Below are 22,871 nucleotides of genomic sequence, written 5' to 3'. Positions count from 1 at the left end.
TAATTTAATTACCTCTAAGCCTGTGACCAATCGGTTAGCCAGCTCTATTGTCTGGTTAGTGAGGGTTACATGCTTTTGACAGCTCATTTTCTCAGCTGTAGCCCTCTCAAACTGACCGGTAAGGTTCTGAAGGGTAGCATCAAAATCCTACAGAGCAACAAGGAAAAAAAAGAGATCAAAAGCCATGCATAGAATCATCATCAGCATTCAATCTTCTACATAAACTATCAAAATTAGAATTGAATTTTACTCACTAACAGCTTGTTTTGAATGGCCAGCAGTTTAGCTGTTGCAGTTTCTAATTCTGTGTTAGCGAGAGATAAAGCTTGCCTCTTTGGAATAACCTCACAATAAATCTGTAGCAAAGAAACAACTGATTTAAAGCTAATCAGAAAAAATACAGTATAAAGAAGGTGCTTGCCAACCTCATAGTATCGAACAATGTTAATTGTCCAGGCACAGAGTCCTGCCGCAGCTGTAGATTTGGTCCTAACTTGATCAGGGTGGAAATCGGCCTTTTTAAGATAATGCTGTTTGACCACATTCAAGCAGGACTCATGTATGTGCTCCTTGTCATATGATATTAGGGTTTGCAGAAAATCATCCACCTGATTGGAAAATGTGTTAATACAGCCGCAAATTCAAATGAAGTTGGGATGTTGTGTTAAACAGAAATGAAAACAGAATATATTTGCAAATCATTTTCAGCTTTGAATGCACCATAAAGAAAAGGTCATGTATATAATGATCAAATGTTTTTGAAAAATAAATCACTAAATTCAAATTTTAGGACTGCAACACGTGCCAAAAAGAGCTGGGACAGGGTGATGTTAATCATGTTGTTAATCACTTTTCCTTGTGACAATATTCAATAAGTGTGTGTGAACTGAGGACACTAATTGTTTAAGCTTTATAAGTGATTTTTTTTTAAATTCTTGCCTGATGTACAGCTTCAGCTGTTAACCAGTCAGGGATGCTGTGCGCATCAATATTATGATACTGGTTTCAGTAACATTTTGGGCCACTAGTCATAAATATTGTATTTAACCTTTTGTTCTTGTACACCTATCGCTATTCTTCATTTTAACCAGTTTGGTGAAAGATTCGGTGATACCTGTTCATTCAAGTAAATGTTATTTCCGTCTGTTCCAAACCCTATTAAGAGTGCCCCCACCCTAGTGTGTGAGCATATTCATGGAGCCATCCTGCTCTAATGTAAGTATGGGGAGGGAGGGGGAACAGGGTCAGAGCCAAGGCCAGCACAAAAATGAGATTGGCATTCATCAGGCAGATGTGACTGACATGATGACAGCTTAACCTTGCCCATGAAGGCCCGCGCTGCTTTCCAGCTCCGATCCTTAGGAACCCGACCGCGTGGAGCCAGTAGAACCATTACAGCTGCCGCAACATTGATGACGGCTGGGGGAGGGCTGGGGAAGGCCTTCAGTTCAGTAAGATTTACCTAAAAAGAGTTATTAAGGTTTTACAGCTTGCAGAAGGACTCCAGATTTGACTGACTTTTTAACAGCATAAAAAAAAAAACCTTGTTGAGGGTGTTCAGTGCCGCAGTGGCAGCTGTTAGTAAAGGTTCCGCTTTGTCTAGATCTGTTTCACAATCCTTTTGTTTAACAGACACTTCTGCCTGGATGAGAGAGACCTAAACGAGCCCCCCACAAAAAATAATGATACTTTATCAGCATTTACATGTTGATGATAAAGAAGAGCAACAAGTAGATTAGAAAATTACTGTATTATTTCACCTTTTGCGCCTCAACATCTGCTGCCTCTTTTTTGCTGCTGACTCTCTCAGTCTGAAGTCCAATCTTTGCGATAAGACCCTCAATATTCTGATTTTTTAAGGTCAAATCAGACTCTTGGTCTGCCAATTTTGCTTTTAGATCCTCAACCTAAGGCAGAAACAAAGTTATTACACATGCTATAAAACATCAGTTATCGTTCAAGCAACCTACTTGGATCATAAATTAAAATTAAGCCTAATTGCCATACCACAGCAAAGTACAGTATTCATATTTTCTCCAAGTATACAAGAAATTGTATCACCCACCTGAGCAGCAGTGCTCTGTAGCTTTTGAAGGCCGCTGTCAAGACGGTTCATCTTGTGCTGGAGCTGGGCCCGGGACTTTTGCAGAAGGTTCCTGTACAGCGTGATTTGCTGGAGAAAGCTCTTGGGGGTGGTATAATTGTGCCTCTTCTCATTGCGCTGGTATTTTTCACTTGCTTGGTTGACACTGGTGTGAACGTAGGCCATGAAAAGACTGATGGATTCCTGGACAGCAGGCTGTAAAAATAAGCAGACAAGCAGGGGGAAAAGGGGGATGAAGCAGATTAAGTAGAGTTTAACATCCACAAGCTGAGGAGGACTGAAATATTATCTTCATAAATTTTGAATTCATCTACAAGTTTTTCCATCTTACTCAAGAGGCCCTGACTTACTCAATCTCAAATTTAGGTGGTAGGTTTGTAGAAATGATTAGGCTTTGAAACCTCCATGAAAATAATATCTGAGACATCAAAAACACACAGTATTTTGTAAAACAAGGAGCATGTTGACAGGATCTAATGCCTTCTAAGTTTTTGCACCCGCTCTACAATGACTGCAGCTCTCCAATATGATGAGGAATTCATCATATGCGAGCTGCTCAATGACACGTAGGCTTCATTAATCACACAGTTAGTAATCAATTAAAGCAAAACAAATGAAGAAAATTCAAAGCTCACACTAAACCATCATACACATCATCTTGGTATTTTTATTTTTATTTTTTTAGCTCCTTTTATTTCCACTCCTTGATCAACATCCACACAGGGACAGATGTGCATACTCGCTTTAGTGGAAAATAGCAATCTGGCCCGTGAGGACACTTCCTGGTTGTGACAGCTGTGCCTATTTAGTGGGTCGTTATGTCCTTAATCACTCTTTGCTCATTAACATAAATGATCCCGCTCAGTGATCGCTCCGCTGCTATGATGGAAAACAATGTGATGCGTGCGCTCACTGTGCGTCTTCGGGCATGTGTTCGGCAATTTGTCAGAACCTCAAAAAACAACTAATGATGAGGGATCTATAAAAATGTTAATCCAGCTGCAATGCAGTAATTAAAAGGGGGTTGTTACCGACTACACATGTATATGTCATGGAGAAAATACTTAAGCATCTTTGATCACTTCTATCGTCATTTCATTTGTACAAGTTTACTGGGTGTCAGAATTATCTTTCAACTGGGAATGTATTACGTTGTAAAGGGTTACCTCAATTTCATCAATCTCTTGGATGAATCTATAGCTGACTGACTGCAAAGCTTCGGAGCTCCACGGATGGAACCAGTCAATGGTGGTGCACTGAATGAGGGCAGGGAATCGACAGGCCCTTAGTCGGAGATTGCTTCCAACTGGTGACAAACACAATACCACCTAAAACACAAAGAATCAGACAGTGACGTGACGCTACCGACCCAATATAGAAGTTCCAGAAATATTTTCATGCTTACCGTATTTTTGAAAATATAAGGCTCACCCTCAATGGACAAGTTTTTTTCTTTCCCCCATACATAAGGTGACACTGATTGAAGGTACATTATTGCATCAACTTATTTTTTCATTTGTACTTTATATTTGTTATTGTAAATATTTTCTTTATTATTGTTAAGTATTTAGCATTTGTTATACTGTGTTCATAAATGTGTGTCTTGAGCACAATACAAATATGCTCCAACAAAATAGCTTTGAGGTCAGTAAGCATCAACACAGTTCAAATTTAAGGCGATTTATAAATTTGGGGGGAAAATAAAAAGTGTGCTGTATACTCTGAGAAATATGCTTCATTGCTTCAACACATATCACTTAAAAGAAATATACCCATAGTAGCATAGTAAAGGAAAAGAAGATTGGCAGCGTTCTATCCCCCTAACACACGCACAAACTTTGCCAAGAGGTCAAACAGATCCTCAACCATTTGGATGAAGCAGACGGTGCCACGACCGGATCCCCTGGCATAAAGCTGGAAAAAAGTGTGTGGACCCAAACAAAAATGTCCTTCCTTTTAACCTCCGTGTCTGACTGAATCTGTTATATTTTTGCGGCACACAGTCCACCTTAAACAGCATAATGTTTAGATTTGGGAAAAACTGTACCGTCAGTTGAAGTTGGACTCTTTCTGTAAAGAATGCCCAGCAGTTCTCTTTGGTGTCAAGCTGACCAAGAGCTCGGACTTCAGCTTTCACAGCAGATACAATGCCTTCCATTTCCTCCTCACTGAAGACTTCAGGAATTTCTCCTGCAGGTAATGGGGTTGTTATCACAAACACCAGAGCGGATAGGATCAATATTTATTTCATTATTCATGCAAAGGAAGATTTCATAATCATTTAATAGACTGAAATTGTTAAAAAAAAGATTCTGTACTAAATAAACAAAAGAAACAAACAAAAACACTGCAGAAGCAGTGATCAAGAATGAATGTGAAATAAGAATTGCACCTGAAGACAGTAAGTCATTAATAATGACAAGAAAGCGCTCATCGGGAATTTGCGCATCAGTCACAAGAAGAGCTACACGCTGATTCTTGACGCCCGTCTTCAGAAACAAACCAACTAGATCCATCTGAGCAAAAGCAAACAGCAAAATGAATTGATTGTAGAGATTACCCACAAAAAAACTGTTAAATTAAAAGGATATTAAAATATTTCCAAGTGGCTTTTAATGGTATCTGACAATTATTTCCTGCATCAGCAGAGAAGCTTAACAAAATGGAATGAAATCAATATCATGCATGTAGCCTCAGGGGATATTGATGCAAGTTTTTCACGTTTCGTTCATCAGCGATGTCAATACTTATGAAAACCAAATCAAGATCCTGTTTATCCATAGAACAATAAGAGACGAGCACATTTTAATACATTGTAACATAAATCATGTCCATCTTGTATTCAGGTTTACCTTGAGTTCCTGGATGCTGTAACCTTTGTGTATAGTAATTTGGAACACTTCTACAGAAGAAATGTAGGCAGCCAGACGAGTCAGACTCTGCTTCCCACTACCCCCAACTCCAATCAGTAAGCCGTGACTTCCCGGAGACTCCAGGATACGGCTGATGCGACAGCTGGTGAAAACCAGGTGGTTTCGTTTGAATTTGCATTCATTTATTCCTATTGGGAAAAATGTAACAGACTCCTTACACATGTTGCATTGCGTCCTCAAACAGCACAAGATTCATGGTTGGATTGAGTTCATTGTAACTCTCCAGGGCATCAGTGAGAAAAGTTCTGAGCACAGACCAGTCTGTTACAACTGTATAAGAGGATTCCTTGCCCTTTTGAGCAAAGTGGCAAAATAAAAGAGGTTGCTCAGTCACCTTCTCATCCACAATTTCCTGGAAATAATAACATAGATGGATTTTTTTTGGGTCAATCAGGTTAGTAAAGATGAACATCAACTATTTATCATGTTTTCAATCAGTATTTGCATTGCACCTCAAAGGACGCACGGAGAGTCTCCATTTGGAGCTTCCTGAAGAGCTGTTGGTCTTTGACATCTAATAGCCTGTCAGAGTAGACCCTGCAGGACTCATGGAGCCATAACAGAGCCAGGTCAGTGCTATTCCCCACATTCTCAGGCTCAGCAAAAAGGATGCCCTGAAACCCATACAGCCTAATTAATATTTCTATCCAATCAAGTGCCTTATGGCCGAAATGTCACAATCCTACAATCAGCACTACCTGGAAGATGTTAGACATGTCTCGCATGTTGAATGTATAATGGAATTTAATGGCTGTTGGCAGAAAATTGAGATCCATTTTGTGTTGGAGCATTATGGCAGCCTGCACTACAGCAGTAACACTCTTCTGAACCGGCAAACTGAAGTGTTGTTGTGTGAAGTGGCAGTTCAAGATCTGCCCAAAGATGGACATGAGGGCCTCGGATGAAGGAAAGTTGACTGCAAATATGGTAAAATGTCTCTGTTAAAACAAAAAACAAAAAAAAGTATAGTATATAATTTTTGGACAATAATCAAATTACTTAGTACAATTCTGTAATAGCATCTCTGTTTAAAGAACCCATAATCTATCTTTAGTTTCAAACATATTGGGGTCTATTTTTATGCCTACTCCAGATCCAGACTAGGAGACTGCTATTGGGGGAGGCGTTTTGGTAACATGATGATAAATAGCTAGCGTATTACCAGTGGTGATTATTTCTGTGACAGTCTAAATTTGAGAACATACCTGTAGTCTTGGGTTAATGTTGAAACTCCCAGTGTTTGGGTTCATACAGGCAACATATTGTGTGTTGTGTATTTCTTTCAAGGACAACTTCTGTCTGTCATACCTGCCATGACAACATAAACACATCACAATAGAAAAGTGAAGTCAAAGTTAAAAATACGCCATCATACCAGTGCCCATAATCCAGATGCTGCCTTATGAGTGTGTGAGACTGCACCGTTCCATATGCATCAACAGCTGGCATGTTCATATCATCGATGAAGTAGATCAGCCTTCTGCTGCCTGCGGGTGAGTAGCTTCTGCCTGCTCTTTTCTCTAAAGGGCGTTCTAGGATCTCTACAAAAGCATCAAACATTAGGATTTGAACTGGACCTCTTCCAACCATTCAGAAGTTGTAAGATACCAGCAGGTGGCGCTACAGCTTGCCAAAATCGGCTGTGGTTGTCAGAACAGATCAATCAAAATCCCCACACTCACCCTGCAGCGTCAAGGAGGTTATGTAGTAGTTGAAGGGTACTTTTATAGTTGTATAACTCTCTGACAGACCACCCAACTTATTTCTGACAAGTGCAGTTTTTCCCACTCCAGCATTCCCCACAAGCATGAGCGGCTTTCTGCGCTCCAGCAACAAGTCCATGAAGTAGTGAAGACGCAGGCTCTCTGCTGTGTGTACAAGAACAGCCTACAATCATACAAGCAGCAGGAGGAAGAGAGAACAGAAACATACATGCTTATTAAGGCTTTCTTTGGAGTGATTTATTGACAGACATGTGTTCAATGAATTGTATGCGACTTATAATTTCTTGTATTTCGCCAGTATACCCCAACAATTCTGTCATAATAGCATCATTTGCCGAGAACAAAAGCCTGCTAATTATGGCTCAGCAAGACGCTTTGGAGCATTCACAGCTGTATACAGAGGAATAAAGAAAGACAAAAGAGCGTGGGTGATAGCTCAAGCCTTGTTGCTCAAGCCTTCATTCCCACACAGTCTGGTATGGGGTTCAGTAGATGGTAATCACACACAGTGGCAAGCCTAACAACCATTGGAACACGCCTGTCATAACCTTTCAAAGTGACTTTATCCTTGCTTATTATGTTCACTGGAGCGTATGGGCATTTTTAATGGCTTTGTTGTTGATTCATGTTTATTTGTCTTGAAAATTTTCATTTTAATGATTGTGCGTGTGTGACAGTTTGTAAAAGGTTTCAAAAAAGTTTGGTGTTTTGGGGCATTTCCCAAATATAGGAAGTTTAAGAAAAGAGTCTAAGGGGTTCTCACCTGTAAAGGGGTCCCCATTTCCATTTGAAAGGGAGGAACAAGGTCACTCCAAGGAAGAAAGCGCTTGGTTTGGGGATCAATATAAAAATCAAACACTGTTCCTTGCGCTGGAAGTTTCACAGTTTTCATTTCTTTGATCCACCACTTACTGAATTCCACTCGGTAATCAAAAACCTAGATAACCAGATGAGATTTTTTTTTAAAGTTTAGTGCATTGACTCAATGCACAGAGCCATGCAATTCAATTCTAATTCAATGAAAACGAATACCTGGTCTCGACACAGGGCCCCTCCGAAAGCCCAAATGCAAGCAAAGATAAAGTACGTCTCGTAAAGCTCCCTTGGAGAGTTGGATGGGATGTTTTCTGGAGTTAAAAGGCAGTCGAGCAAAGTGCAAAGAGACTAAAGCAGAAGGGAAAAAAAATACAAGCCCTTTCTTAGTGATTTCATAGAAGTAAAATGAAAATCAATGCTTTCTGTCTGTGTGCTGTACCTGCACCAGAGAGTTATCAGGAACTGGAACAATGGTCTTGAAGGTGTTTCTCATCTTCTCAAGACAACGTGGGACATATTTTTCAAACAGTATGGTTAAATGTGCCCTTTCTGCTTGCCGTTCTCTTTGATCAATCCAACTGGCGACGTATCTGAACAAAGATTGTTAAATTTGATGAGGTTTCAAGATGTCTTTTTATGCCCATATCACACCATTATTTAAGCAATTTTGAGCAACATACTAAACACACATCTAACAAAATACAAATTAAATATCACACCATTTGGTACACAAAAAAAAAAAAAAATGCAAGACACTATTCTCATGAGACTCACGGATTCCAACCCAGGTCTTGTGAGTTGATGTAGAGGATTCCTGCTCTGGACACAGTGGCAGGAGTGGCTGCTCTCAAGTGGCTGATTTCAAAGACAAGCCTCATGGATAAAGTGAGTGGCACCCGCTCATTGCTTGCTAAAGTCAGGACCTGAAGGATTTTTATACAACTATATTGATCTAATGACCAGCAAATCATAACCCAAATAATGAAACCATATCTCATCAGCTCAGTGATATTAGTTGTGGCACTGAAAACAAAGCACTTTAGTACGCTACTTTCAATCCAGCAGGTTTGGCGGAATTAGTATAAAACAACAAGAACAACAACAACATCTCATTCCCTCTGTAAACCTGGGTTGCTACTTGTATGAATGAACAGGAGGGTGGTACCTTGTTGTCATCCATCACTGTGTTGAGTGATTCAATCCACATCGGATCAATGTCTCCATCCAACACAATCCACTTAGGTCCAAGGTGGGACATGTTCGCTTGCTCTCGCATCAGGGATGAAAGCAAACCTTTATATTGAGGACATAAACAGGAAAAGAAATCATAAGCTATTCGATTCAAGTTCACAGGACATGAACATAATAAGGTTGCGCACTGTAGCTTGTGGATTTAAAAGTAAGCTATAGTAAAGAAGATAAGCTTGCCATCTTTCCACTCCCGAGTTGCAGGATGGATGAATCCAAACAATTCATCTCTGTCAACTGCTTTTGGATTCAGGTCATTCCAGACAGGCTTCCTCTTCAGGTTAGCATATGTTTTATGGAGAACCCTCAATATCTGGTGAAAAGTGAGTCAGAGTAACAAATTATGAATACATATCAATTGCATTATTTTAACAAGAATTAAATCTGTTATTATCTAACCGAGCTTTTTCCAGTTCCAGCATTCCCAACGACAAAGATAGAATGACGTACAGCCATGAGTTCCACTAATTGCATCACCTTAAAAAAGAGATTTGGGGCATGATTAAGATAGATTGATGGATCATGATTAACATTATTTAAGATTAGGATGATTTATAACCCTGAGAATGAATGCTTCCTCTGGTTGGAGTCGGAGAGAAACAGTAGTATTTCTGACTTCATTTTCAAAGTCCCAGTCCCTTTCTCGCTCCACTTCTATGCCTGGAAAGAGATCCTGAAGCAATCCAAGGAAGATGGGGACATCATCCGTCACAATTTTGGGCATGTTGAAGTCCCTTAGCGCACGCATCAAAACCTGTAACACACATATTATCTTGCTTCACTGTTTTAGTGCGATTTTGGTAAAGCAGCATTACTTCTAAAAAAAATAAAAAATAAAGCTACTCAAATTTGACATAGGAATAGATTTTTCTCTTTTGACATGTTCTTTCAATGTATTTCGTTTCTGACAAACATCTACACTAGGCCTCTATTACTATGTTTTATCTTATTACTGACAATGTGGTAGCAAGCACATAAGAGCTCATTAACTGATGCATGTGGTAAGTAATTCCGATTTTTTTCCTGGGTTGTAAATGTAAGACAGGGAGCATAAAAAAGAACCAAAGTAAGTAAAAGCCTCAACTAAAGCGAAAAGCATGGCTAAATCATCTCTGTTTAAAACGGACAGGGATGCAGCAGCAATGTCATTTCATGTGGGAAACGACATTGCTCACTCAAAAAAATGACAATATGAGTGGAACTCTTTCAAATTGTTGCAAGAAGCATCATAATCAGTCAGTAGCTCTGAATCTGCTGATCCATTTATGTTGAACACATTACACCTGGGTTGTTTCACTAGTACAGTGAGTGTGCTAAATTTGTCAAGTGACTGAATAAAGCAGTTTTCGATGACGACTTTGCTCCAAGTACAGTAAATTAGTCTGGAACTGTTACTATCCTTTTCAAATGTCTGCATACCTGATCCTCCGGTCTTGTTTTGTCTCTTCTTCTAAGTGAACCAGCCACGACTAAAACAGACTTGACAGCTCGTAAACCCCAATCATAATGATCCTAAAAGATATAGAGAGTATGAAGCCCAATTAAAAAAAGAGGGAGTGAGAGAGAGCAAGAGAAGGAGCTGTAACAAATTATGGTCATTGTACCTGCTTGGAAAGTAGTTCTTTACACAGAGTGTAAAGAGACGTGAACTTCCTGGCGAGAAGCTTGGCAGCACAGAAGCCCTCCGCCACTAACATGATCTCACAAATGAGCTCAACATCTGGTACCACCATTGCACAGGGTCTATGTAAGTGTAAAAAAAGCATACATTTAACCTGCACCTACCTAATCACACATTATAAAGATGCATAATTTCCACCTGAATAAGGCCTTCAGGTTCTCAGGTAGTTCTGCCCTTCCTGCGTAACCTGGATTCATAGTGATAAAGATCCCCACTGAGGGTTTCAAGAGAATTTCTGTATTCAGGAACAGGAACCTAAGAATACGTCAACCTGTTATTATTACTACTCCTTGCACTAAAAGCTAAAAGCACATTTATATCACCTATTCTTTTTGGATCGGATAGCATCCTGGATCGTTTTCACCTGCACCGCAACAACAGACAAAACTTCGATAGGGATGCGATTGAATTCGTCAAAGCAACCCCATGCACCAGTCTGGGCCAATCCCTTGTAGATATTGCCAGTTGACTAAGCACAAAAATAACACAAATATGATTTTAAATATTTTAAAGTTTTCATACATGAATGTATACGTATGAAGAAAAGATGATCAAATATCCAACCCTGTAGTCCATCTGCTCAGAACAGTTAAAGATGTAAACCATAATTCCCATTGCTCGGCCAAGATCCTTGGTGGTCTCGGTTTTGCCAGTTCCAGCAGGACCTGCTGGTGCTCCACTCATGTTTAAATGGAGCGATTGAGTCAGAGTGATGTAGCAGCTAAATTTGTGAAAAAAATAGTCATTGTGCTGAGAGCTTGGTTTCTTTTCTGAATAAAAACAAATACATACCGGTCAGTGAGGGGAGTGATGACAAGACGTGGTGTATTTCCAAGATACTCATAAAGATAAGGGAATTGGGCATCGCAAATATTAATGAAACAGTGGTGTTGCTGCTCATTCCAGCAGTGTCGGAGATGGGAAAGCCATTGGAAGGCCTGCGAGTTTGTGACCTACACACACAAGTGATAACTGAGAAACTTTACTGGAGAGGTATGTATATATATATATATATATATATATATATATATATATATATATATATATATATATATATATATATATATATATATATATATATATATATATATATATATATATATATATATATATATATATATATATATATATATATATATATATATATATATATATATATATATATATATATATATATATATACACACACACACACACACACACACATGTATATGTACATGTACGTGTATATGTATATGTACATGTACATATAATACATATATATATATATATATATATATATATATATATATATATATATATACACATACATACACACACATACAGTGAACATATACAGCGACAGTGAATTTCCCAAGTACGGGATGAATAAAGTTTATTTAATTTAATCTATTTTTTTGTTTTCCAAGAGTGGGTTAAAAGTGGTTTTGCTATGCAGTTAGCCCATTCCTATTCTGCTTACCTTTTGAGCGATTAATCTAGTAACAACATCTCTGGCATGGACATCAATGGTGCAAATTGTCATTATTTTCTGTCTGTTTTCTTGACTCAGCTCATTCAACAACATGTTAATCAACACGTTTAGTTGAGCAATCTGGGGGAGGTTAAAAAGAAAGTCCAAAAATCCGTTGTCTTAAAGAAAATAGGATTAAAGGTTTAACACTTCATTCTTCAAAATCCCTGTAACAAATACAGTACATGAACGTGAATAGTATAACTGGATAATGTTGTAACCACAGCTTGCGACTAAAATATCACAGGGTTTGAGTATTTATCAATTATCTTGCACGACAGCTGTAATCTTTCCGCTGAAGGGAGGGAAAGATTATTAAAGCAGCAGTCAAGGACATGTTATCCTGACATAGCACTGGTAAATCTGACAAGTGACATCATTGACTTGATATAATTATAAGAGCAAGACACTCATTTGTAGGCCCACACCCTCTACTCACCTGTTTCTTGTTATAGTCTTTTAAAGCAGACTCAAATCCTTCTTCCAGTCTTTTAAACACAATTTCCACATCGTTACTCCACCATATCTGTGATGCGGTCAGAGCAACTTGGGCTGGGAAGTCAAGAATCCACTGCTCTCGGGGTCTTTCCTCATATACAGATACAGCCTCGGACAGGTGATCCCTAATACTTGTCCGCATGGACTCTTCCAGACAGGCCAGCCACACCTCCACCTTATACAATATCATGTTTTAACATGAGTGAAATTATAGCAATGAAATCTACAATATACAATAGAATATCGAGAAGCTACCCCTATGACTATTCCCCAAATAACTGGATTCTAAGCTGTATATGTACATATTTTTATTGTGGTATCTTACCGCTCCATGACAGTAACATTCTTTCTGGAATGGTACATATTCCCTTTCTTTGCTGTACATGCCAACCGCAATTTTAAAATGATTTGGGGACAATTCCAGATCCGACATATTGTCAAATAGTTTCGAGAGGTGGCATGTTACCTGAAAAAAAATATATACATATGTTATATTTATGGGCAGCGAGTATTGAATGAAAATGATTCCTCTTTTACTCATTGGCTGCCAGTGACGGCGCTAGATGTCCAATCCATTTTGACTATGAGGTCTAAGCAGCGATCATTTGCTGTTGGCCTCACCCTGTCAATATGGATTAGATGTCTAACAATGTCCGTGCCTCTGAAACAGGAGCATTCACGGACAATCCTCCTATTCAGATTAATTGGACGTCTATGGCTGTCAATGGCACACATGAGTGAATTATATATGGTATGAAAAAGAGAAAATAAAAAATGCACATCTTTGGGACGGCTTCCTTTAGAGAGAATATCCAACAGGTCTGCAGATGATATAAAGTAGAATCTTGGAAACGCAAGTCTCTTGGTCTCCAGGTAGTCAGCAAGAGCCTTTTCACATAAAGCCAGCCTTTTAAAACAAAGTATTGAGAATTTAAGGATGGTCGTGCAATTCATAGTCTCCAAAAGGTTCTGGTGAATGAGTGTGAAGATGATAACATTCACACTTGAAAGAATGAAATAATAGTAACCTTTTTTGAAGCTTGACCAACTTCTCATGAAGTTGGGGTTTATTGGTGGCTTCAATTACGTGTTTTGTTTTTGCACTGTCCAACATGAATTCCTGAAAAAGAAAAATTCAATCAATTTGGACTACTATTAGACCATACTTGCAATAAACTGAACGTGAGGGCAGACCTGAAATTCGGCATCTATCATTTGGAATCTTTGTGCATCTGCTGGTAGTTGCTGGCAGATATCATCACAGCCTTTGAAGATGCTTTCTAAATATGACCATGTCTTCTGGACCTCCATCCAGACCGTCAGCACAGAGTCAGCCACTGTTAGCTGTGTCTGAAGTTGTACAACTTGGACAAGAAAATGGTCTATGTACTTGCTCTGAAAGATGCTCTGAAGCTGAACCTGAAGGATGGGCACAACGTGTTGGGAATGCTTAAGTTTTGCTAGAACCAAACGCTCAGTCCCATTAAGATCATATCATCACACACACACCTGTTTTATTTGCAAGCAATCTCATCACCTTCCACGCCACAAAAGAATGGGGGAGGGAAACTGACTGTTTACACAAAGACAGGGGCACTAAAGTAGTGAGGCTTTTAATTGCGAGCTAACACCCCACCATTGCATCTGGTGTACATGAAAAAAGATCACCGGGGTGCGACAATGCCCAATGGGTGATCGGGGCTATAAATCAGAGGACTCAATAGGGACTTCTCAAGTCTCAGCTGTGCTGTTAGACAGTCAGACAAAGTGGCCCCATTCTGCATTTAACTACCATTGATAAGGAAAAGTCCTCTTTTTTTCTGTGTGTTACAGGTACAATGTTTTTTTAGATGATAAGGTCACTATGAGCAGAATCTTAGCAATTTACCTGATGATCCTCAAGTGTCTCAATGAGCTCTGCATCACATTTAAGAAGTGGCATAGAGGATTGGTAATGATATTCATATGAAAGCTCCATCGATGTCCATATTTGAGCAATTCCAGTCACAACCTGAAATTACAGAGCAGAAACTGAGCTGAAACTTTTGCCCATACTATTGCTTCACCCTACCAATTGCCTTAACAGACCAAGCTGAAAGACAAGACCACACTGATGCAAAAACACATCGGATCTTAATCTTCTCATGCATACAGAACAATTGAAATAGAATAAATAATGAAAGCTATGTTGTTCATCTTTGTTTACTTAATGTGATAGACTGCTACCCATAAACAAAGAAAAACCTTCTCAATGGCCATTTCTTTTGCTGCCTTATCCACGGTGCTACGGACTTCTTCTTCATAAAGATGCAGTTTCAGAGCCAATAGTTCTGCCAGGGTAGTACGATCAGTCATAGTGAAGTTCATCTATATATATTTATGAGAGGGAAAAAAAACACTTCAATCTAAAATGTTTTAGTTTCATGTACTGTCGCAAGATGTTCCAAGTAATTACAAACCTGCATCGTCCTTATTAGTTGCACCCAGTGACGCTCTCGTATTGCAAGGTTCTGAAGCTGACTCACAACCCGCAGCGATGTTAACAGGTTCTTCACAAAAAGGTCTAGACCAGAATAGACATCCCATGAACGAGCTTCTTTGTCAAGCTTCCGCATCTCCTACACAAAACAGACAGCTTCCAACCATTAATAGTTATTGAGCCAATGTAATAATCAAAGCAGTGGTGCACTGTTGGTGCTCTCACCTTAGCAAACCCCCTCAATTCTACATCCATCTGTTCAACATTTATCTCCCTCCATTTGCTCTTTGTCCAGTGTTCCACATTCGTCTGTATAGATAAAGACACATGCACAAGGGTCAATGGGCTGAGGGAGCTTAATTGGGGCATTTAGTGGCAAGCGAATCAATGACCACCAAGACAGCAGGCTGGGCTGGTTATTGAGTTATTGCTTCTTGGGGCTTTTATCGTAATTTCTCGAGTATACTACACTCTTGTGTATAATACGCAAGATAGCCCCCCTGCTCCCACCACTATTTCCTGACAACCTTTGTACAGTATTAAATTTCCTTAATTTGCTGTTTCCCATGCTTCAAAAGAAGCTCTGTATTACCTACATATTAATTTTTATTTTACTAGGTTTGCCAAAGAAATGCTTTACTCTTTTTTTTAATCAGATAACTTGCATTTTATGCAAGTGCCTAAATTTCTAAGCTCATTGACTCACCATATTCGCATCATGTGATCGGTGATATTATGTATATGAGTGAGCATAAGTTCTGTATATGACCAATTAAATAGGGTCACGAGTGGTCACTGGTGGTCTACTCAAAAGGAGAGATTTACATATATCCTCTGTTATGTGCATCCGTTCCAAGAGTGGACATTTTCAAGTAGAAAATGACATTATATAAGAAAAACTATGCTCCTACTACAAATTACTATTATTTTACTTACATTCACAAATATGACAATGTCCCATAGTTCCTTGAGAACAATGATCTCTTGTTTGCAGATCTTGATGTCTTTATAGTCAGGAATTGTCACGTCAAACAAATTGGTTGAATCCTGCAACGCTGCCAATTCTTTCCCCATGTCATTGATTGCTTTTTCAGACTAGAGGAGAGGTTTGTAGAGGTTACCTGAAGTGTGAAATATACATTTTTATGACTACAATTAGGCATGAGTTTGAGTCTTACTTTTTCTAGACAAATATAGGGTTGAGAGGTTTTGTAACTGAAAGGTGCAGTTGCTCTGAAGATTTCCCGGAATTGGCTTTGTTTCACCTGAATGAAAAAATGTCAGTGTCATTACATGTAATTCTGATCTAATCTATTCATAGATTTGTGACCTCAAATTCCGAGCAGCGTTTTCGTAAAACCATCACTTCTTGATTTTGCATCGGGGCCACTTCATGCCTCACTGTTAAGGACAACTTTTTAGCTGAATTCCATTTTTCAGGGAGTTCCTAAAATGCATATTTTCTATTGAAATACACATTTGCAAGTGACAGAAATACAAAGTAAATATATTTTTCTACATTACCTTGATCTGAACATAGACCTTGTCCGGAATGGCCACTCCATGTCGTTCTAGCAGAATTACTGTGTCTCTTAAAGGGTCAAACATCTTGTCAGTGACAGCTTGTCTGTCTCTAATAGCCAAGAGATGACTCATGACTTCTACCAGAGTGTGGTAGTCTCCTTTAGGCACACACTTAGCAAGCCCTTCAACAGTAGTGCGAACAAATCCTTGGAGATCCTCAAGACTGAAGAAATAACATAAAATGTAAGAATGAAACATAAACGTTTTTCTTTGTGCTTGTGTAGAGTCAGTGGCCACCTGTTTGTCACATATGTTAAGAGGTGTTCCTTAAAAAGCCAACTCCACTTCTTAATAATGTTTAGGAGGTTAACTTTGAAGTGCTTGATATCCACTCGAAACCATCCCTCAAATACTGTGTAGTCTTCTAGTTTGCATGTTTCAGAGTAGAGGTCTTCGTAGTAGCCAATCTGTAAAAATAGGACCACTGTTACTTACAAACTCAAATGTCAGAAGATTTTGCAACTGCTAAGGCACGTTTTACCTGCTCTTTAAAGTGATCAACGGTGGGAGGGCTTTCCAGGAGAATATCAGCTCTATGAGCCTCCACCTCTTCAGGTGTTAGTGCTCGTGCATACAAGAGGAACTGACTGAGAAACTCTGCCCGGTCATCTTGCCACAAATGTGTGTAGCAATCAAACTGTCGCTGGTAAGATATGGCTTTTTTAAGAACATTCGTTACTCTCTCCATCACTTCTTTTCGTAAATCCAACAAATCCAGCATGTCTTCCATTACAACCTGTGAGAGGTCAATCATGACAGTGTGCTTGACTGTTTTATCTTATCGTGCATTGATAGCACTGGAAAAAAGTAGTACTAATTGAAAATTATGGTAATCAATCAATTCATTCACGACTAAATGTGAAAAAAGGAGTTTTGGTCAAATGCTGATCCCAACAATGAAATGCAGTACCTGATAGCTGTCATCGCTAGAATCAGGAGTCAACCTGCTGATATTCACAGATGTCTTGAATATATCGCCAACCAGTCCGTCGAACAGCTCATAGAAGCCATCTCGCGCATCAATCTCCAGTGAGGGAAGGAATATCATCCCTAAATCTGTGAGCATTAACTGAGCCTCAAAGAGAGGAACCTGCTTTGGATATGACTCCATGTTATCCAGAAAGAACTGAAGTGAGTGGCTGATATAGGCAAACAGCCCTTCAATGATCATCTCATCCACATAGTCCATGTAGGACTGCCACGCCTCTGAAGCGAGGTCTGCATTGAAGAGCGCCATGTTCTCCTACACATGGTACAAAGTATTGAAAGCAACAAGAGAAAATATTATGCATTATACTCCTCCTGTTCTGCATTAGATTCTCCTGGTACAGTATGTAATGTCAGAATCTGAATATATACTATATGTACTTAATACATACATATTGCTCCCCTTATTAATGATTGCAATTGCCCTTATTTAGTTATAATAAACCTTACAAAACCAACACGGCACATGTTTACTCACATTGGGCGCACTAAGTCCAAAGTTTTCCCCAAAGTGGACGGGGTGCCCAAACAGCCTTTTGTATGCACTAAATTCAATTTAGTAGATGTCGCTGTATGACGCTGACAGCTCGACTTTCTGGGTACTTTGCTTGCTGACGGGCACAGTGACCCCGATGATCCGGATTACAGCCGAAACGGGTAAAACGAGATCGGTTTCACGAAAAACGCACTTAAAAAATAATTTACCCGTACAAAAGTTGTTACATGGCGTACACCAAGTGTGTCAGATTCAGGTTGGTTCGCGGGCCGCTTTAACGTCAACTTGATTTCACGTGGGCCTGACCATTTTAGATATAATATTTCGATTTTTTTTTTATAAATTGATTAAAAGAACTGGATAAAAAGCCCTGAATATTCCGTTTTTTATAGATCTAAAATAATGTTTATTTTAGCTTTTTTTATATATTTTTAGATTTTACAAAATTATTTTTGAACTAAAAACACAGAAAAAATGATTAAAAAATTACAATTATTGATTTAAAAGGGGGAAAATCAGGACATTTAATATACATCTATACTCTTCATTTTAATTTGATCCTAAAACAGAAAGTCGGCACTCATGATTTACTTTCCCGGGCCACACAAAATGATGCGGCGGGCCAGATTTGGCCCCCGGGCCGCTACTTTGACACGTGGCGTACACAATGTGAAATGATCAAAAAACTTAAAATACGGGAAAACGTATAAGTTGACAGGTATGTTAATATGACCTGTGCTAATGTTGATTTACCTGCATCAACTTGTGGATGGAGTCTCCATCTTTTTTTATGGAGCTATATATCTTGGCAACACGATCTCTCCTGTCTTCCAGCTGTAGCAGTGTGCTTTTCTTGTTGTCCTTTCTGTAGAACATTGTGTGTTTGCTCCATGTCCCCAATATTGACTGAATGGCATCACGGTTCTCCTTTGCTCTACTGGCTCGGTCAACAAGGTCTTGGACTTGCTTCTTGGTGGCGTTTATGAAGTTCCAACAGTCCTGATCTTGCCACGTCAAGTCGTTCTCAGCTCTTTTAAGTAGTTGGTCTACTGTAGCCAGTTCATCACTGATGAGCGGGAGTTCAACTTCAAGGACAGTTTTTTTGAGTTTGTTGTACCACTGCACTACAAGCTGCAGACTGCTTACATACTAAAACATATTGAGATGATAGATGATTATGTCCTTTAAAAACACTGTCAAAATAATAACAGGAAGCGCCATGAGCGTGTGTGCTTCTACCTTTGTGAAGACGTCACGTTTCTCAAAAACATCCATGGCGGCCACAGGGATGTTAATGCTAAGCCTTTGCATATACTTCACATCATTCAATACTTCAGATAGCTGTTGAGACAAAACAAATACTGCTAAATCAGACATCTTAATACTGTGGGACAGGAGCAAATCAATCATTGTCAATGATACCTAGATTTTTGCTTGTTAACCTTATTCATGATCCTATCTCCTGTGAAAAAGGGGGGTCCATAGCAACACTAGAAGACAGTTCTATTTTAAAAAAATTGACCTAACCCTAAGTGGAAACTATATACGCCCATGCAGGAACACCTTTTGGGCAATATAACAATACTGTAGTTATGATGTTAAAAATGTTAAGAGTCAAAAAATGTAATATTTATCATGATAATGACCCCTACTGCAAATAACACAAGCTCTGGGTGTCTTTGTTATTGGGGGAAAAAGCAAACTCACCTTGGAATTGAAATTAACTGAGATGAGGTCATTTGAAGAGTTTCTACATATAAGTGGCTGTTTCAGATTAATCTCGCAAGCCTGCTCCAAACCTCCGCACCATTTAGAGTAAGCATCTGCCTCACATTGGTGTAGAAGACTAGTCATCTCCTTGTATAAGTCATGTTCTTTTGTCATATCCATATCTCCAGCAGATCTGAAAATACTGAATAATCAGTCTTGAGATACGTCACACTACTGCATCAAATTAAAGAAAACGTGCACCGGTAATTAAACTAAAATAAAGGTGTCCTTTCACTCACGTCTCAAACTGAATTTGTATTTTTTCCCAGGATGCTTCAATGCGTTCTCTGATCATATTTCCCAATTTTAACAGTCTAGATGCAGGCACCATGTTTGTTCCCAAACCACTTTCTGTCTGTAAATAATAATATAATACTTTTTATGCATTTAATATAACATTGTTTTTCATCAATCAGTTTACATCTTATTACCAACCTCTTTGAGTTGTGACCCAAAGAGCAATTTACATTTCTCCATTTCATCATGAAACTGTTGTTGCAGTAGAGGAATGTTGGGACTGAATACTTGGCGTGCATGTCCTCTCTCAAGAAAAGGTCCAAAAATTGTTAACAGCTAACACACATACACACAAGAAAGAGACAATGCAATGATTGATTGCTTCTGCAATGGCAGTGCCACCTATACAAGTTTAAAACAGTACCGTACAATATATCCAGCATTCTTACTTTAAACATCGTTTCCAATTCCGCACAATCCTTAAAAGCTAAGCAAAGCAGGTTGGCAAATCGGTATTCAAAGTCCACAATCTTGGCCTTGAAATTGTTATAATCCTCCTCAAATTCCTGTAGAATCAAATTTAAGTAATTATTTGTGTCTTGTTACAGAGTAAGGAAACGGCTGATGTAGTTACCATTTTATTCAACCGCTGATGAAAGAATAGAATAGTTTACCTGAGAGTAGCAGTCAAGAGGGCTGTGATCACCATTTATCAATGACAGGCAATAATCACTGAACTCTGAGTACAACTGGACAGATTGTTCCCAGTACATCTTGCCTTTTGGACCACCAAATTCCAGTTTTTCCATCCGCCTGTATTCCAGCAAAATTTCAAAAATGTCCTGTGACGGAAAAACAAGATCGTGTTGAACCTAATATACTGTACCGGCAAAAACATGTTAACTGCATGTAATTTTTTGAAACCTCACTTGCAGTTGTAGCATGCGGTTAAGGAAGCTGTTGTAATTGGTGAAAATCATGACGGATGGAAAATCCCAGCGAGCATTTTTTGCATAGCTGGCCAATTTCTCCTTCTGCTTCTGATAATTTTCTTTGAAACATTTGAAAACTTTTATCACCATCTTCACCATGTGTATACCTTCTTCGGGATCTTCTCGCAGTAAATCTGAAGACAAATATGTAGATGCCTGTAAAATAGTAGACCTGTTAACGTATAAATCAAGCTCTCCTGTAACACATTTGATATTAACAAGGTGCAAAATAATATGTATACTTGTCATTTTATATGCACAATAACTACAATAGTAACATCACAAGCTGTACCTTTTCAATTAGTAGATTGCAAAGTTGCTCCAGTAAAACAACAATTCGTGTTGGCCTTTGATATGCTTGGCAGTTAGTCCAGATTAGAAATAACAGGTGAAGCAGTGCTGGTATAGAGGTTTGAAAGCTTGGGAATCTTTCATTTTCCATTCCAGAAAGTTGAACAGACAATGGCTGTAAATGAAGGTCAATCTCATCTGCTTCTTGAAGTGCTTTAGTGAAAACCATATTAGTTAGCTCACCAAATAATGTTCTTAACAGGGCGATTTCCTTGGTTTAAAATGCAATGACATATTCCTGACATGAAGAGAGGCATTTGTAATCTTCAAATGCAGCAATGTTAAGTTGTCATAAATCACTTGATGAAAACAGACAATCTAAATAAAAAGAGTATTTTTCTTAACCCAGTGTAATCTTACCATCAAATACATTTCCTATCAAGGTCTTTATTGAAGGATAATAGCTGCTTTCCATAATCTCCAACATCTCTGCCATTCTCTGAACAACAGGACTCAGAAGCTACATAAGGGAAAACACATTATAGCAGGAATGCCTAAGAATCAAATAAAATGCCAGTTTTCCATGCATGCCTGTTGATATACGCTCTGAATATTACTCTTCCTGGAAGCCCAGAATCCCAGCTCTGCTCTGGGGCCAGGATGACAGCCCGTTTTAAGTATATCTGATGAATCCTCCTTCAACATTCTCTGGATTAGATTGGTCCAGTTGCTGACCTGGGTCTCTATGTTGTGAGCCAGTGTCCTGTCGTAGCTATACCTGAGTGTAAAATATATACAAATACAAGTTTTGCATTTACACCAGCGGATTCTCTGATCATAAATGTTGGCGCTCTTACATTGTAAAAGCGCTGGATGTATTGCCCATCCAGTCTGCATCAAGCGGGATGACGAGGACAGATTCCCCCAAAGCACGTCTCCGCACAATTGATGTTTTACTACATATGCTCTGTGCATTTTGTGTAATGTCCTCAGATAGAAGTCGTGGCCAAGTGTGCTGATTTAGATTGTTAGACAGCAGTGGGACACATATCTTGAAAATTAAACAAACAAAAGCAGTTCATATTGAAATATTGATCATTTTCAAAAAAGAAAAAACATAAGCAAATTTTCATCACCTGCTCTAATATAATTGAAAGTTGCAACAATGGAGATGAAGCCAGAACACCAAAAAGTAGAATTTCTCTGTAGTTTTCTGAAATAACTGGGCCATCTTGCTTTTTTGTAGCGTAGATGATTTTATATCTGCCAAAACTTGGAGTCTACGTTAAAAAAAAAAGATTTGATGAATACATGATCAATTTTAACCCTAACCCACATTTAATCAAATGTTTACTGTACTAGTTAATGTAACACTGAGCATACCTCACTGGTGGCGACTAGACTACCTGCCTTTGGCGAGCAGAAATAAACAGCAGCGTTTTTTTCAAAGAAATCTGCTAACAGTGTCTGAAACTCTTCACAGGCAGCATTTTTATCCCACGTTTGCGTCTTAATTTG

At 38.8% G+C, this 22,871-nt stretch overlaps 1 protein-coding gene across 2 annotated transcripts in view; it reads right to left on the bottom strand.

The window, feature by feature from the left end:
• Nucleotides 1-22,628, bottom strand: part of LOC144073164 (dynein axonemal heavy chain 11) — a 34,076-nt gene extending 11,448 nt beyond the window's left edge. Inside the window, exons 1-61 of one of the 2 annotated variants that reach the window (XM_077598773.1) lie at nt 22,490-22,628; nt 22,211-22,404; nt 21,945-22,131; nt 21,774-21,873; nt 21,355-21,566; nt 21,000-21,218; nt 20,745-20,912; nt 20,520-20,636; nt 20,269-20,406; nt 20,073-20,188; nt 19,771-19,966; nt 19,303-19,404; nt 18,817-19,212; nt 17,491-17,823; nt 17,062-17,316; nt 16,818-16,987; nt 16,521-16,743; nt 16,327-16,443; nt 16,175-16,261; nt 15,933-16,091; nt 15,222-15,305; nt 14,977-15,135; nt 14,762-14,884; nt 14,406-14,528; nt 13,712-13,936; nt 13,546-13,637; nt 13,298-13,424; nt 12,843-12,983; nt 12,459-12,692; nt 11,969-12,100; nt 11,299-11,459; nt 11,071-11,227; nt 10,830-10,975; nt 10,645-10,761; nt 10,430-10,568; nt 10,245-10,337; nt 9,385-9,579; nt 9,225-9,302; nt 9,006-9,138; nt 8,743-8,870; nt 8,352-8,500; nt 8,017-8,167; nt 7,794-7,925; nt 7,525-7,698; nt 6,720-6,924; nt 6,413-6,578; nt 6,243-6,345; nt 5,736-5,975; nt 5,490-5,651; nt 5,196-5,389; nt 4,957-5,119; nt 4,497-4,620; nt 4,152-4,294; nt 3,271-3,432; nt 2,066-2,299; nt 1,761-1,907; nt 1,544-1,657; nt 1,319-1,462; nt 426-608; nt 255-356; nt 13-147 (exon numbers count right to left, since the gene is read on the bottom strand). In XM_077598773.1, coding sequence (XP_077454899.1) covers nt 13-147; nt 255-356; nt 426-608; nt 1,319-1,462; nt 1,544-1,657; nt 1,761-1,907; nt 2,066-2,299; nt 3,271-3,432; nt 4,152-4,294; nt 4,497-4,620; nt 4,957-5,119; nt 5,196-5,389; nt 5,490-5,651; nt 5,736-5,975; nt 6,243-6,345; nt 6,413-6,578; nt 6,720-6,924; nt 7,525-7,698; nt 7,794-7,925; nt 8,017-8,167; nt 8,352-8,500; nt 8,743-8,870; nt 9,006-9,138; nt 9,225-9,302; nt 9,385-9,579; nt 10,245-10,337; nt 10,430-10,568; nt 10,645-10,761; nt 10,830-10,975; nt 11,071-11,227; nt 11,299-11,459; nt 11,969-12,100; nt 12,459-12,692; nt 12,843-12,983; nt 13,298-13,424; nt 13,546-13,637; nt 13,712-13,936; nt 14,406-14,528; nt 14,762-14,884; nt 14,977-15,135; nt 15,222-15,305; nt 15,933-16,091; nt 16,175-16,261; nt 16,327-16,443; nt 16,521-16,743; nt 16,818-16,987; nt 17,062-17,316; nt 17,491-17,823; nt 18,817-19,212; nt 19,303-19,404; nt 19,771-19,966; nt 20,073-20,188; nt 20,269-20,406; nt 20,520-20,636; nt 20,745-20,912; nt 21,000-21,218; nt 21,355-21,566; nt 21,774-21,873; nt 21,945-22,131; nt 22,211-22,239 — 9,438 coding nt within the window. In that variant the 5' untranslated portion in view covers nt 22,240-22,404; nt 22,490-22,628. Of the gene's footprint in view, nt 1-12; nt 148-254; nt 357-425; nt 609-1,318; nt 1,463-1,543; nt 1,658-1,760; nt 1,908-2,065; nt 2,300-3,270; nt 3,433-4,151; nt 4,295-4,496; nt 4,621-4,956; nt 5,120-5,195; nt 5,390-5,489; nt 5,652-5,735; nt 5,976-6,242; nt 6,346-6,412; nt 6,579-6,719; nt 6,925-7,524; nt 7,699-7,793; nt 7,926-8,016; nt 8,168-8,351; nt 8,501-8,742; nt 8,871-9,005; nt 9,139-9,224; nt 9,303-9,384; nt 9,580-10,244; nt 10,338-10,429; nt 10,569-10,644; nt 10,762-10,829; nt 10,976-11,070; nt 11,228-11,298; nt 11,460-11,968; nt 12,101-12,458; nt 12,693-12,842; nt 12,984-13,297; nt 13,425-13,545; nt 13,638-13,711; nt 13,937-14,405; nt 14,529-14,761; nt 14,885-14,976; nt 15,136-15,221; nt 15,306-15,932; nt 16,092-16,174; nt 16,262-16,326; nt 16,444-16,520; nt 16,744-16,817; nt 16,988-17,061; nt 17,317-17,490; nt 17,824-18,816; nt 19,213-19,302; nt 19,405-19,770; nt 19,967-20,072; nt 20,189-20,268; nt 20,407-20,519; nt 20,637-20,744; nt 20,913-20,999; nt 21,219-21,354; nt 21,567-21,773; nt 21,874-21,944; nt 22,132-22,210; nt 22,405-22,489 lie in introns of those variants that run through there. The other variant, XM_077598772.1, reaches the window with a different exon arrangement.
• Between the last annotated feature and the right edge of the window lie 243 nt (nt 22,629-22,871).

Source organism: Stigmatopora argus, chromosome 4 (assembly GCF_051989625.1).
Source record: "Stigmatopora argus isolate UIUO_Sarg chromosome 4, RoL_Sarg_1.0, whole genome shotgun sequence".
NCBI classification, from domain to species: domain Eukaryota; kingdom Metazoa; phylum Chordata; class Actinopteri; order Syngnathiformes; family Syngnathidae; genus Stigmatopora; species Stigmatopora argus.
Note: the sequence above shows the minus strand (reverse complement) of the source record. Positions and strands in the feature narration are given on the sequence as shown.